The sequence below is a fragment of the Polyodon spathula genome, chromosome 1 (assembly GCF_017654505.1).
Source record: "Polyodon spathula isolate WHYD16114869_AA chromosome 1, ASM1765450v1, whole genome shotgun sequence".
NCBI classification, from domain to species: Eukaryota; Metazoa; Chordata; class Actinopteri; order Acipenseriformes; family Polyodontidae; genus Polyodon; species Polyodon spathula.
In genome coordinates this window covers 48586835-48602536 of record NC_054534.1, presented here as the reverse complement: position 1 = coordinate 48602536, position 15702 = coordinate 48586835, and the positions used below count along the sequence as shown (strand labels likewise).

Here is a 15702-nt window from a genome sequence, read left to right as displayed (position 1 = left end):
GACACATTGTTTTAACAGTCAATATACTTTAATCTAGCCAGTTTACTTGATGCTTACAAACCTTTTATGACTAACATTATGCCAGAGATGCATTGTTTTTATTTACAAAAACGCCCATTTCTAATTTTTCTCCAACACTTATGCATACCATAATTTGTTACCTCGTTTCTGTTTTTCTTCCAGAGCTGTATTTTGCCTTGTTTTTTTACAACTGCTGTAAAAAATAAAAATAAAAAAAACCTTGGGGAATGTAAACAAACTAGACGAGTGCAGAAGGCTAAACGGTGAAAGAAGTATAACGCAAGCCAAGGAACGCCTAACATGCAGTTAGTAAATAAGACTAAATTACAGTATGTCCTTCTTACAAAGCCATGTGTGACAGTTGTAACAGGCCCCTAAGAAGTGGAGCTGTAATAGCAGTACAGGGTTCAGTACTGCCATTGTGATTAACGTTAATGGCTGGCATTAGCAGCCTGTGTCAAGCAGAGCAAATCACACTTTCAAGATTTTGAACTACAGCTATATTGGATTTGCATAAAATCAACGATTTATTGTATTATAGCCTTATGCAACCCGAAACGTCTAAAAGAGGTGTATAGGAGTATATGATAACTTTGGAAAAACAAAAAACAAGGCCGTTATTATGTTCCACGTGTGGAGAGTTTAAATACAGACACAATCGCGTATATGGGTCCTTATTATTATTTATTTTTATTAGGACCCTAAGAAGCAAGTGCATTAGTAAAGAAATAACAGGTCAAAATAAGAAAAGTTGTGAATGAGAGGAGTCCCATTCATGCTCGTCCAGTTTCAAAAAGTGAATTACAGTGGCTGTCAAAAGAATTCACCCCCCTTGGACTTCCACATTTTATTGTGTTACAACATGGAATCAAAATGGATTTAATGAGGAGTTTTTGCCACTGATCAGCACAAAAAAAAGTCCATAATGTCAAAGTGAAAAATAAAATCGTTCTAAATTAATTACAAATATAAAACAGAAAATAATTGATTGCATAAGTATTCACCCCCTTGAGTCAATATTTGGTAGAGGCACCTTTGGCAGCAATTACATACATGAGTCTATTTGGGTAAGTCTCTGCTAGCTTTGCACATCTGGACACGGCAATTTTTGCCCATTCTTCTTTGCAAAATTGCTCAAGCTCCGTCAAGTTGGATGGGGACCTTTGATGAACAGCAATTTTCAACACTTTCCACATATTCTCAATTGGTTGAGGTCCGGGCTTTGACTGGGCCACTCCAGGACATTGACCTTTTTGTTTTTAAGCCACTCCAGAGTGGCTTTGGCTGTATGTTTGGGGTCATTGTCCTGCAGGAAGATGAATCTTCTCCCAAGTTCCGGGTCTCTTGCAGACTTCAGTAGGTTTTCCTCCAGGATTTCTCTGTACTTTGCTGCATCCATTTTGCCTTCTATCTTCACGAGCTTTCCAGGCCCTGAGGCAGCATGATGCTGCCACTACCATGCTTCACGGTAGGGATTGTGTTCTCAGGATGATGTGCGGTGTTAGGCTTGCGCCAAACGGCTCTATTTTGGTCTTATCAGACTATAGAATTTTCTTCCACTTGGTCTCAGAGTCTCCCACATGCCTTTTGGCAAACTCTAGCTGAGATTTGATGTGAGATTTTTTTCAGCAATGGCTTTCTTTTTGCCACTCTCCCATAAAGGCCAGTTTTGTGACGCACCCAGGCTATTGTTGCCATATGCACGTGTCTCCCAGCTCAGCTGTGGAAGACTGTAACTCCTTTAGAGTTGCCATAGACCTCTTGGTGGCCTCCCAGACTAGTGCCCTTCTCTCCCGGATACTCAGTTTTTGAGGATGGCCTGTTCTGGACAGATTCACAGTTGTGCCATATTCTCTCCATTTCTTAATAATGGACTTTACTGTGCTCCAGGGGATATTCAGTGCCTTGGAAATGTTCTTAGACCCTACCCCTGATTGGTGCTTTTGAAGAACCTTATTCCGGATTTGCTTTGAATGTTCCTTCGCCTTCATGATGTAGTTTTTGTTAGGAAATGTACTAACCAACTGTGGGACCTCCCAGAGACAGGTGTGTTTAACCTGAAATCATGTGAAACACCTTAATTGCACACAGGTGGACTCCATCAACTAATTATGTGATTTCTAAAGACAATTGGTTGCACCAGAGTTTATTTAGGTGTGTCATAGCAAAGGGGGTGAATACTTATGCAATCAATTATTTTCTGTTTTATATTTGTAATTAATTTAGAACAACTTGTAGATTTTATTTTTCCCTTTGACATTATGGACTTTTTTGGTGTTGATCAGTGGCAAAAACTCCTAATTAAATCCATTTTGAGTCCATGTTGTAACACAATAAAATGTGGAAAAGTCCAAGGGGGTGAATACTTTTGAGCGCCGCTGTAATTTGGCTCCAGTTGGCTCTTGAAGGATCCCAGTGAATCAGCAGGAAACTTGCCCAATTCTCTGTGTGAAGAGGTGCACATTTAATCACCTGTTGGTTTTTTCTTTGTTTTCAGTGTTGGAACCCCATGGGAGATCTGTAATGTCTAAAATGGATGAAGCATTGCTGACAGTTCACAACGAATTGCTCAATGAAAATCTAACTCTTTCCTGGCTGTCTGATCACTGTTACCAGGTAGGAGGAGAAACATGGGATTCTGTAGCTTTTGTGGCATGCTGGGTGGAGTCATTGCATAGAATTTGCAAATAAGCCAAAAACAATGGCTCTAACTCTCAACTGCAAAATATACACCAGAATGTCCTGAAAGAAAAAAAAAAAGTGTATAACTAAAAACAAGTGCATGCACATTAAAGTTATGTTGTACTATAGAAGAACATTACCAGTGTTTGCTTTTAATCAAAGTAATCAAGTCGGTTTTGTTGCAGAGCAAACACTTCTGACACAAAAGGTTATAATTTAGTAACATTTAAAAAAAACATTTTGTGTCAGTTATTTTACAGATTTGCTACTGCCACAGTGTCAAAGCTTCATATCTAAAAAATCATTTGTTAGGGACTTTTTTATTTGTAGGCTTGTATAAACTGTTCATGCTAAATGTGTTTGTGACCATGATATTGACCTATTACCAAATATGACTGCTACATTGTGGCTTTTTAAGTTTCTGCTGTAAATAGACTGTTGTCTTAATGCCTGAACACTGCTGTATTATTTTAATTTTGTGAGTTAAATAACCCTTTTGCATTGTTTTCATCACTGGCAATGGCATGCTTTTAATAGTGTCTTTATAGTTGATACACAGCTATATTATATGATTCCCTCAATAAAGTTCCATTACAGGTGGAGTCCGGGATGAATTAACAATATATCTGACACGTTGTTTTAATCTCTGGATGTAATAATGACGCATCTTCTCTACATTTCCATTTTTTTCTTCATGTTTTTAAGCAGTTCGAGCTGATCTATCATTCCTCTTAAACCTTACCCCTGGGATGCTTTATTTTTTCAACACATTTTTTCAACACAGTCATATGATTGAGTCCATTTTTTTTTCTCCAACGCACATCTCTACGATTTTGTCCGGAACTGTGTAGATCTGTGGAAATCTGCACAACGTGAAGAAAGCCACCACTATACTACTTCAGGACAAGAGATGCGTGGTGTATTGAGCTACGTGTGACTTATGTTGTGATGATACAATACAGCGACTTTTCTATGAAAATCCCTGTTGTCGGCTGTGAAAGTCGCTAGATTTTTTGTCACTAGGGAAACCTGAAAGTCACAGGATCTAGCAACAAAATCGCTAAGTTAGCAACACTGATTGCAGGTTAACGTAATTGGATAGCCGCATAGATGCAATGCACACAACTCGCTCAAAAAACACGCCCTAAACCAGTATGCAATTGCACCGTGAGACAGCACAGCAGCCATATTTACGAAATTTCCTAACGAGAAAATAAAAAATTCACATTACGCCTGGGTTCCCTTTCAATTCAAAGATGGCCACCAAAACATCGTTATGGGATACAGTCCTGCCTATTGGTAGGTGTCACTGAGCTCTTTCTATCAAAGCTGCCGATAGGCCCTCTCCCCTCAGTCCTGCCTCCCGAGGGTACTTAACTGTCACTCAGAGGAGGTTCATTCTCTTTCGCTTCTCACAATTGGTACGGTAAGACCTGTTGCATTGAGCCTTTTTTCTTCTAAAAAGTGCTGCGAAAGCTACTGCTAGATCCCCTGCACTTTGTGCTGAAAGCTGGCTTTCACCGCTTTTCCCGGAATCAGTGAAAATTTGTAGCTTTTTTACTCCATTTCTGACTATCAGCACCTGCTCGCTCCGCGTTTCAGACTGCTGCTTTCTGTCTGTCTCTTACTACGGTAAGTATTATTGTTAAGATTTGTGTGTGTTTTTCACCCTTTCCTGCATCGGAGAACACTATTACCTCATGGGGCCGGGCTTGCCTTGTCCCCGTTGTCGAGCTAGCCCACCAGCCGCTTGCGGGCCTCAAATTGGGCCTTGTTTTGATTGTAGCTATGCGTCCCCATACTCGCGCAGAGGACTAGCCGCACCGTGGCTTCTGCAGCCAGGCCAGCCATATAATCCTCACCGAGGTTTCCCTCGTTGTTGGGTTGAGACGTACGCAGACTGCGTGGACCTTCACCTCTGGTGTAGGTCGTTCAATCTATAGACAGTGTGCTCTCCCCCATCTGTCCTGTAATATTTTAACTGTTTTTTGTATTTAAAAACTGTTTTGTATTATTGCCTGTGTAAGTCAATCGCCCGCCGCGGCTTCGGCCCTGTCCCCCTGTTGTACGCTACGCGCTGCTCAGGCGTGTGACCAGTCCCCGGTCAGGGTAGGCACCGTGCACAGCTGCCCCGGTGTTTTTAATACCGTGGTACGTAAGACTCTGCCCGTGCTACTTCGGTACCACGGTGCGCACGGTGCCCATTGTCTCGCTGTACCGATACAGGCTAGCACGCCGGTGCTGCACGGTACTCGGTGCGCTCGGTGCCTGGCGCTGCACAGTACTCGGTGCACACGGTGTGCATGGTATCTGGCTCTAGTGCACAGTACACTGCGCGTGGCGCTCTGTCCGCACGGTGCACACAGTGCTTGACCCCTGCTTCAGACCTAGAGCAACAGCGCCTCGTTGCCTGTACCTGTAGACAGTGCTGCATTCCGCTGTATGCTACGTGCTGCCTCGGACGTGTGATTGCACATAGTCCAGGCTAAACACCCCTGTCCAGCCACTATGCTGTGTTACTCTTTTTCTGTATAACAGCCTGCATCGCTTTGTGACTTAAAACTTACAGCGCTTGCTGTTTTGTGTTTTCCTCTGCTATTGCAGTTTAAAAGAAAGAGACAAAAAAGACCCAGCTCTGCTGTGCTCCGCTGTAAAGTGGACTCTGCTGGACTGCCTCAGCCGCCTACTCGGCATGACGTTTTTAATTGGGTGTGTATATATGTGTGTTCTTTACTGCCTTGCAGTTTAAAGAGAAAATATCGTATGATTTCTACCGGGATCCAGCTCTGCTGCGCCCCGTTGTTGTGTTGCATACGCCGGCTTGATCAGTCCGCCTATATGTATGTGTATTCGTTTCTTACTGCCGTGCAGTTAGAAAGAGGTGATAATAAGTGTGATTCCTCCATGGGAACCCAGCACTGCTGTGTCCCGCTGTTGAGTTGAATCCGCCAGCTTGTGTCGGCCCGCCTACTCGGCATGCTGTTTATAAAAACAAAACAAAACAGTTGTACGCCCTGCCGGAGTGACTTATTTTGCGCTCACAATTGTTGGGTATATGTGTTTTTCTTTACTGCCTTGCAGTTTGAAAAGAAAAGGTAGTAACGTGACTCCTCTACTAGGTCCCAGCTCTTCTGCGCCCCGCTGTTGAGTTGAATGCACCAGCTTGTTTAAGCCCGCCTACTCAGCGCGCTAACGTGGTGACTGTTATTTTACCCTCACAATTACTATTGTGTGTGTGTGTGTGTTTTTCTTAAATGCCTTGTAGTTTGAAAAGGAAAAGTAGTAGCAGTGTGATTCCTCTACGGGGACCCAGCTCTGCAGGGTCCCGCTGTTAAGTTGAATCAGCAGGCTTATTTTAGCCTGCCTATTGGTGTGCTTGGTCACCCGCCTGGCATGGGGAATGTGTCACTTTGTTCCTGCATAACACTCCGTAGCTCCTTGAGCCTGTGCTCCTCTCTGGCATACGCTATGCGCTGCCACGTGGTGCAGTCACTCAAGCTATGTATCCACCCCGGTGTATGCTATGCGCTTCCCCGGGTTGTGTTGACTTCACGTCCATGCCTCGGTGCTTGGCACTACAGCATGTTAATAACACTCAGTGTCCCCAATGCTTCGGTGCACCAGTAGTGTATTCTACCTCACTCGGTGCCCTCGGTGCGTCTGCACCCTTGGGGCCTGAGTGCTTCAATACACGGCTGAGTAGAATGGTGGCTCACCAGGCCATTGGCCCGGTTATCACACTGGACCAGGAGAACCTGTTCCAAGTTTCTATGGGTCCAGCACAAAGGCAGTATCTCCGCTCCATCTTACAGGAGAGCGTCCTGAGTTTCCATGCGTTGATTCGGCCTCTTCCTATCCCCGCACGTTTCAGAGTGCATGGATGCCACCCTTGCTCCATTGTGGTGGCAAGTGATCAGGGTGATGAATTGCCTGTATGACTGGTTGATCTGCCCAGTTGCAGGTAGGAGCGGTGGCCCACACACCTATCTGTGATGAAGCATCTGTTTGAGACGGGGTCTCCCCTTAACGATGCTAGAGCCAATTAATAGTAAGCTTACCTGTCTGACAACAGAGTAGCAGCTCTCCAGCCCAACTCCCTGTTTCGACATGGGTCAATGGTGCCCCTTGTCTTGTGCCATAGCAATATCAGCACCAGGATGGGTTTACTGCACATGCGCCCGCTGCAAGCGTGGCTCAATGCGTTCCATCTGCATCCCAAGTACGACAGACACCGTTGGCTGATAGTGTGTCTTGCTTGCTCGGTGGCCCTGCACTGGTGAAGGGTTACCTCTCTCCTGTGCCAAGGAGTCCAAATGGTAGTAGTTTCCAACCGGACTCGTCCAGCTCGGGTTGGGGTGCTGTCTGCGAAGGCAGAGGAGTCAGCGGACCCTGGTCGGGCCATTGGACGTCCCTGCATATCAACATGCTAGAGCTGTAGGCAGTGTTCCTTGCCCTCCAGCACTTCCTACCCGTGGTACGGAAGAGATATGTGCTGATCCGCACAGACAATACATCAGTGGTGGCATATGTCAACCACCAGGGTGGCCTTCGGTCTCTAGGGTTGCATCACCTAGCCTCCAGGCTTCTAATTTGGGTCCAACAATACCTATTGCCCCTTCGGGCGACGCATGTTCCAGGCGTGGAGAATCGGGCAGTGGACCTCCTCTCGAGGGTGGCCCCGCATCCATCGGAGTGGCGGCTCCACCCTCAGGTGGTGGAGTGCATTTGGGAACGTTTCAGGAAGGCGTAGGTCGATCTCTTCGCCTCGGCGGAGACGACACACTACCCCCTATGGTACTCCCTTCACCGCTGTGGCGGTCCGCTCAGCCTCGATGCCCTAGCCCGCATATTGCCCACAGCGCTCCTTTACGTGTTCCCGCCTCTGCCATTGCTCCCGGCCTTTCTCGAGAAGGTCCACTCGGAGAAGGCATCAGTTTTCTTAGTGGCCCCCGGGTGGCCCAGGAGAATCTGGTTTTCATCCCTGTGCCAGCTATTGAACGGCCCACTCTGGGGAAATCCCGCTTCGCCGGGATCTTCTCAGTCAGACGAGAGGCACACTTTGGTACCCGGAGCCGGTAGGCTCATGCTATGGGTCTGGCCCCTGAAAGGGACCACTGGTCAGCCTTAGGGCTGTCAGACACGGTTATGGGTACGCTGCAGAATTCTAGGGCTCATTCCAGTAGGTCGCACTGTGCCTATAAGTGGAAATAGTAAGCAAACTTGTTAAATTCGCAGACGACACAAAAATAGGAGGAGTGGCAAACACTGTTGCAGCAGCAAAGGTCATTCAAAATGATCTAGACAAGATTCAGAACTGGGCAGACACATGGCAAATGACATTTAATAGAGAAAAGTGTAAGGTACTGCACGCAGGAAATAAAAATGTACATTATAAATATCATATGGGAGATATTGAAATTGGAGAAGGAATCTATGAAAAGGACCTAGGAGTTTTTGTTGACTCGGAAATGTCTTCATCTAGACGTGTGGGGAAGCTATAAAAAAAGCCAACAAGATGCTCAGATACATTGTTAAAAGTGTTAAATTTAAATCAAGGGAAGTAATGTTAATGTACAATGTATTAGTAAGACCTCATCTGCAATATTGTGTTCAGTTCTGGTCCCCTCGCTATAAAAAAGATATTGCTGCTCTAGAAAGAGTGCAAAGAAGAGTGGCCAGAATTATTCCAGGTTTAAAAGGCATATCATATGCAGACAGGCTAAAAGAATTGAATCTTGAACAAAGAAGATTACGCCGTGACCCAATTCAAGCATTCAAAATTCTAAAAGGTATTGACAATGTTGACCCAAGGGACTTTTTCAGCCTGAAGAAAGAAACAAGGACCAGGGGTCACAAATGGAGATTAGATAAAGGGGCATTCAGAACAGAAAATAGGAGGCACTTTTTGACACAGAGAATCGTGAGGGTCTGGAATCAACTCCCCAGTAATGTTGTTGAAGCTGACACCCTGGGATCCTTCAAGAAGCTGCTTGATGAGATTCTGAGATCAATAAGCTACTAACAACCAAACGAGCAAGATGGGCCGAATGGCCTCCTCTCGTTTGTAAACTTTCTTCTGTTCTTATGTTTTTATGAAATGTTTTCAAGGTTGGTGCCGTACTAGTGGTCATGATCCAATCTCCTGTCCCATGCCTGTCATCTTCCAGTTTCTGCAAGGTCTGCTTGAGGCTGGTAGATCACCTTCTACACCGAAGGTTTACCTAGCGGCTATTTCTGCTTTCCATGCCACTGTTGACTGGGCTACCCCACATACCTTTTCCATGTTCTACCGTCTGAATGTGGTAGATCCCTCATTGCCCTCTATGGGCACTAGGGTCTTCGAGGTTGCTCACTTCGCTGACCTTGGTCAGGCAGGACTTAGCGTCCCTCATATGCTGCCATTCTTCTCTCCCTCGCGATGGCTCTGGTACACCTTTCCCATAACGATGTTTTGGTGGCCATCTTTGAATTCAAACGGAACATTAGTTTACCAGCTGTTCTTATCGTGAGAAAGCGATTGACCCCGCCCTTAAAATTGCGCTGCCAAAGGACATCCTTTAGCAGTTTCACAATGTGTTCACATGACAACGTCACATAGTCATGACTGTAGAGTCGATTTTCAAGTGCATGTAAACCAAGCCATTATCTTTGCATGTCTGCTTGACTACACTGAGAATGTCCTTTGTTTTGTTGGTGTGTGTGATATAGTGCCTCTTCCAAAAACTGGGAGCCATCCCTTCTGGAAAAGGACCTGGCCTGCCTAGCTCTGCAGTGTTTTTTGTCAGCACACAGCACCCACTTACTCTCCAGCTGAACAGCACTCAAGACACAAGAGAACTGTGCAGGTGCGTTACTAAAGTATGTCTTTCTATCTCTATTGCAGTGCCAAATGTAAAACTCGCTGACAAAGGCAACCGGACTAACTGCAAAATTTGAAATACTTTATTATATAGGTTAAGATTGACAAGGACATGTCCATAATAATTGTGTTCTCAGGGAATTTGTTGTGTGACCTATTTAATATGGCTGTCTGGTTTTAGTTAATCCAAACGCCAAACTTGCTGATTTGTTTTTGGTGAGGATCTGATCAGAAGTAGGTGCCATGTTTGTTCCTAGAATGTCCAAATACAATTACTTAAAAATGCCTGAATTAATTTCCTTCAAGTTTGTGCTGGCAAGGCACTTTGTAAAATATTCTTATTAAGCACTCTGTAAGGGGAGCCTGTGTGTGTGTGTGTGTGTGTGTATGTATGTATATATATATATATATATATATATATATATATATATATATATATATATATATATATATATATATATATATAAAATTTTTTATAAGTTTAGTGTTTTTCTGCTCTTTTTTTTGTTAGGGTTCACTTTAGTTTTGGGGAACATGGAAATTACTCTTTGTGGATAAAAAATCTCAGTAACCGCACACAGAAGATCACCTGTCCTATAATCGTTGACAAAGAACCTATAAACAATTGCCTGCGTAAGTATTAATCATCTGGCCAACTTTTATTATTGCGATCATCAAATAAAATAAACCATTTTGGGGACCCTTCTTTTTTTAACCTCCAACAACTTTTTATTCTTAAAGAGCAAGATTGTACAAGTATGAAATGCCACAGTTATCTGAAGTAATGTATTCTTCTTCTTTGAATTAAATCTGTATATCATTTTCTGTGGCTGCAAAGTGCTCTCAAACATATCTTCCCTCCAAGTACAACTGGTACATTGGAGTGTAGTCATTAACCTTGTGAAGATGTTAAATTATTTATGACCATCCTCCCCTAAATTTGACTAAAGGACTATGGTAGTCTCAAATTACCTGGGAAACTTGCTACAGTGCTAAAAGTTTTTAAATATATTACAAAAGCGTGTTGATAACAATGGTCAAGTAAAGCAGTTTATTGAATACAGAATAGCTAGATGAATACAAATGTGATTCAGTTATGCAATTCACAAAGTTATACAATGTACAATCACTGAAAATAATAATCAAAGGGTTAAATAAAACAATCAATCAGTTAAACAGTTAGTTTAACGCCTTAGGGTACCCCAGTCAATGGTAATGTTATGTTAACCTGTTTATATTGATCAAACCAGTTCCTTTAGAATTTGGTTGAGGAGTAGTTTGAACACCTGCCCATAGTTGTTCTAAGACGGGGGTAAAGCACTGTGACTGAGTGGCGGTGCAGGAGTGATGCAGTGCGTTAAAGAAGCAGACAGATAATTGTAATCCGGTTTGGAAAGGATTTTATTTATAGATTCCTGGTCTGGCGACTAAACGATAATCTCCCGGCAATACACAGCAATGTGTACTACACGGGGTAAATAACAACGGGATTGCAGTCCCAAATAATAAACAATTATATCCGCCCCACAATAATACAGACACAGTCACCAGTCCTGGGTGCGTGTGGTAGTGCTAGTGGTGGGTGAAGTTTATTTCGTGACAGTGGTGAAGTGTTGTTCCGGCTTAAGTGCTGGCCCAAGGCGACAGCTCCGGAAACGTCTTAGCCATCTGGTAATTTGCAAACGACAATTTACTAGCAAACAAAAACAAACAAAGCACTCACAAAGCTGTTACGTTCTTTGGGGTCTCTCACAGTTCTTCTAGGTTCTAACACAAACCAAAGTGAAGGAACACATTGCGATTCTCCGTCCCTTTTTTATGCTGTCAAATGCAGAAAATGCAGGTTTTAAACTCTGGTGCACATGTTTAATAATTATAAAATAAAACATGAAGCAGAACGCAAACAAACTAACAAACAAAACTGTACAAGGGCCAAAATAAAAGTTCTCTACAAACACTCTCAGATGTAAATAAACAGACAGGATGTGACAGCACAGATCACATAAAATCCTCCACCTTTCACCAACATCATTAACTCTAACTAAACCCTTCCCTAGCTGTGATCACTTTTATATATACACCTGTGGCTGGAGCCTTAATTAATTTTTTAAACATATATGGATGCAATGACGGAAACCGATAATGATACACAAATTGATTCTAAACAAGAAGAATGTGTTTAAGGTAACTGACATTTCAGACCATATCACACTCCTCTTTAATCCTAACACTGTCAGGTTTGCCATTTACCCTTCTCTGTGCCCCTGGCAATCCTTTGTTTTTGCTTATTTTTATTTTTTTTAGTTTTAATTCATGTTTTGTTTTACTTGTTTGTTTTTTTTTTTTTTTTTTATTAGCGATCCTAATTGCTTTCCTTGTTTATGCTGGAGTAGCCATTCTCATAGTCATTGGAGGCTTTGTGATGGGGCAAGTATTTATTTATTTTAATGTATTTGTTACATCTGCAGAACATCTAATTGAACTGAGGAGTCCTAGACATTCCTTGATACCGGGTCATACGTGGTGCATTGACATACACATCTTTGACCTGAGCCACCTAAGAGACGACTGGATATAATGATTCTCGTCATTTATCAAAGACTTACTTTTGCATGAATTTTGTGCTCAGATTTTTTTGTGTTTTTTATAATGTGACAATTATTCCATCCTGCCAGGGATGAAAATAACAATCCTATTGCATAGCAGTTAAAATCACTCCAGGTTTCACTGTGAGCTTTGTCACACCAAGCTTGTTTAGTCTTTCTGATCTCAAAGTAAAGCCTTGTACAGACACCTTAAATTTATATTTAATAAATCTGTTTTAAGATGCTTTGACTGAGTTAGGCGCTGCCTTCAGTTCTAATACCTGCTATAGAAACAAGCTCCTGAACTCCCACCTTAATACAGACAAATGCTATTTGAGTAATCTAAACTCATTTTTAAACTAAGTCAATTCCAGTTTCAGCTTTTCACTTCTTGGGATGCATTTTTTAAATAAAGGTTTAAGTTGTGGTACGTAGGCTGAGTGCTTTCGTATGCTTGCTGGTACTAGAAACAGCACCTTTTTAGAAAATAAAACAGCCCTAGACATCTGAACATCCAGACTAAGTACCGTATGAAGCCACGGTTATCCCTACCGAAGGCTGTCAGAATTAATTGGGTAAGTCTCATGACTTTTGATTTAAGTTACAATATTAAAATGATAAAGGGATGTTAATATGAGCTGTTTACATCTAAAAAGTGGTGTGATGAGCTCACGAAAATGTCGGCGGCTTAGTGCTGAGACCAAATTTTGTTTGGAACTATTATTGTTTCTATAACAATGGAAACTGTTAGAAAAATGTCACTTTTGTTTAAGTGGATCTACTGAAAAGACTAACTAACATTCTGTGCTCTCTTTTTTTCACACAGACTTGATCCAGTGAAAAACATAATGTACAGGATGATCACTACAATGGAGACAGAGAGACTCATCAATTCTGTAAGCAGCTGGACTCGTATACTTTTCCATACTCTAAGGTGTATCATTTATAGTGATACCAGGAGTACCTGGTAGTTGCAGACTAAATGGCTTTTGACAACCTACACAATAGCACCCATTTTTTGTATACAGTACCAGTCAAAAGTGTGAGTACACTTGCCGGAAACTAGTTTTTTTTCATAATTGAAATGTCATACATTTCTGTAAATACTTGAAAATGAAAAAGCACGTTACAATATACAAAAAAAAACATATGGAGTATCAAAGCAATGTTCAAGAAAATTGAAAATTGTCTCTAAATCTTGGATTCCTCAAAACAGACACCCTTTGCCTTAATAACAGCCTCACAAACGAGAGACATTTGGTTAACAAGTTTCAGCAGGAAATCACCCGACCCATGTCTAATTAGATTGAGTTGTCCTTGCACAACTTTGAGGTATGTTTTGGGTCATTATCTTGTTGAAAAAGGAAGGACTGCCCAACTAGCCGTAATCCTGATGAAATGGCATGCCTCTGAAGTATGCTATGATAGCCATGCTGGTTGAGCTTGCCGTGGACTTGGTAAAGATCACCAACTCTGTCACCAGCAAAGCAACCCCAGACCATGACACTGCATCCTCCATTCTTGACAGTGGGAACCACACATGCAGAACTCATGCGCGCACCCTCTCTGCGCCTTACAAATATTTGGCGGTTCGACACAGATATTTCAAATTTTGACTCATCGGTCCATAAGACCGACTTCCACTCCTCAAACGTCCAGTTTCTGTGTTTTTTGGCCCAGGCAAGTCTCTTCCTCTTATTCTGCGCTCTTAACAATGGTTTCTTTGCAGCAATTCTTTGTTAGGCCAGCTTCACGCAATCTCCTCTGAACAGTTGAAGTTAAAACATCTGTACTTCTAGTAGCATGTAGTTGAGCTTATATTTCAGGGGCAGTTAATCGCCAGTTTCGTAGACTTGTGACTCGAATTAACTTGTTCTCTGATTCTGAGGTCACCCTTGGCCTCCCTGACCTTGTTCTGTCCTCATGAGTGCCAGTTTCTTCAAATCGTTTGATGGTCTTGGTCACAGCAGTTACAGACACTTGCAAAGTTCTTGCGATTTGTCTTAAATATTGACCTTCATATCTTAAAGTAATTACAGACCGTCCCTTTACTTAACTGAGTGTATTTTGCCATTTTCTGCTCCCTTATGTTCAGGAATGACAAACTTACCTATATTTATAGTAATCATGGACCCTCACCTGTTGACAATAATTTGTGACAAAAGGTTAATTAGGTAACATGCTAGTTAACTCAGAGAACATCTAACAAAGACACTTTTATACTTAGGACTGTGTTCTAACATTGTGTTATACACATTTCAGACTTTTAACTGACTTGGGCTTCAGACTGAAATCCCCTTGCTTTGGGTGACCATTTCATTGAAATTGACAAGATTTACAATTTCAATAAAAAATGAAATTTTTGAATGCAATTCACTTATTATTATCAGCTTATATAAGTACATGTATCATATAATGAAATATTAAGTGTTTATAGACAAGTTTATACAGTTAAAAGCATAGATAATCGTGAAAAACCTGGTTTCAAGCAGGTGTACTCAAACTTTTGACTGGTACTGTATCTCAAAGACAGCATATTGCACAGTTTATTTTTCCATTCCAGGGAACCAGTCAGCTTTGTGTTGCAAGAGTTTTTTTTTTTTCCAACATTTAATGGTGAACATTAAAAACAACCCTTAATCAACACAAATTGCATTACATTTTTATTTGTTCCCTTTGTGTTGAATGTTTATTTTGTCTGTGCTGTGGTTATGTTTTTTTGTGTTTTTGATTTGTATTATTTAGAGATATACAGATTAAATCAAGTGCCAAATTATACATTTAGATACTGCTGCTTCATGTGTTTCAGGTCAACCCCATGGAATACCGTGTGAGTGGGGCTGGCCTGTTTCTACTGCTAAAAAGAATAAAGTCTTTATTATATTGTATGGAGCTGTGTTGAAGTATACTTACCCATGACTTCTGTTTTGTTTAGCTTTTTTTCTCTCACTGTTGAAACAGAGTCCAGGAATAGTGTTTTGCACTCTACGAGCCTCTAACTTAAATGTTACATGTTCTTTTTGCAGGAGCTGGGATCTTCAAACCAAGCCTCTGAATCCTCATCCAGAGACCCAACCTTTCCTGCCCATCGAGTGGCCACCTCACGACTCAGATCATTGGATACATTCAGAGGGTAAACACAGACTCAGAATGGTCCTCACATATATATCTACTGCAAAAGTTCTATTTGGAAAACTGACTACGCAAAAAAATTTCCCTATACAGTTTAATCGCATTATTTCAATACAGAATGTTGGTTTACAGTACAAGTCTCTGAATATGCCTCAGATGTTGCGGTTTAGATTAATCAATTTTTTTTTTTTTTCACTGTAGGCTTTCCCTCGTAATAATGATCTTTGTGAACTATGGGGGAGGCAGGTACTGGTTTTTCAGGCATGAAAGCTGGAATGGTAAGCTGAGATAGCTAGTTTGTTAGTTATTACAACAAATATATTGTTGATATATGGTGTAACTTTACAGTAAAGTTATACTGTATATAATGCAAAATATGCTTAGTTAAATCTCGACCTTCATACAACAGCATAATTACCCTGG

At 41.8% G+C, this 15702-nt stretch overlaps 1 protein-coding gene across 4 annotated transcripts in view; it reads left to right on the top strand.

The window, feature by feature from the left end:
- The window catches only part of hgsnat (heparan-alpha-glucosaminide N-acetyltransferase), a 53692-nt gene that overhangs the window by 1035 nt on the left and 36955 nt on the right, over positions 1–15702 (top strand). For all 4 annotated transcript variants that reach the window (XM_041256995.1, XM_041256976.1, XM_041256986.1 and 1 more), the window contains exons 2-8: positions 2519–2637; positions 9412–9548; positions 10074–10195; positions 11920–11989; positions 12974–13043; positions 15174–15280; positions 15481–15557. In XM_041256995.1, the coding sequence (XP_041112929.1) occupies positions 2519–2637; positions 9412–9548; positions 10074–10195; positions 11920–11989; positions 12974–13043; positions 15174–15280; positions 15481–15557 (702 nt within the window). The remainder of the gene's footprint in view (positions 1–2518; positions 2638–9411; positions 9549–10073; positions 10196–11919; positions 11990–12973; positions 13044–15173; positions 15281–15480; positions 15558–15702) is intronic.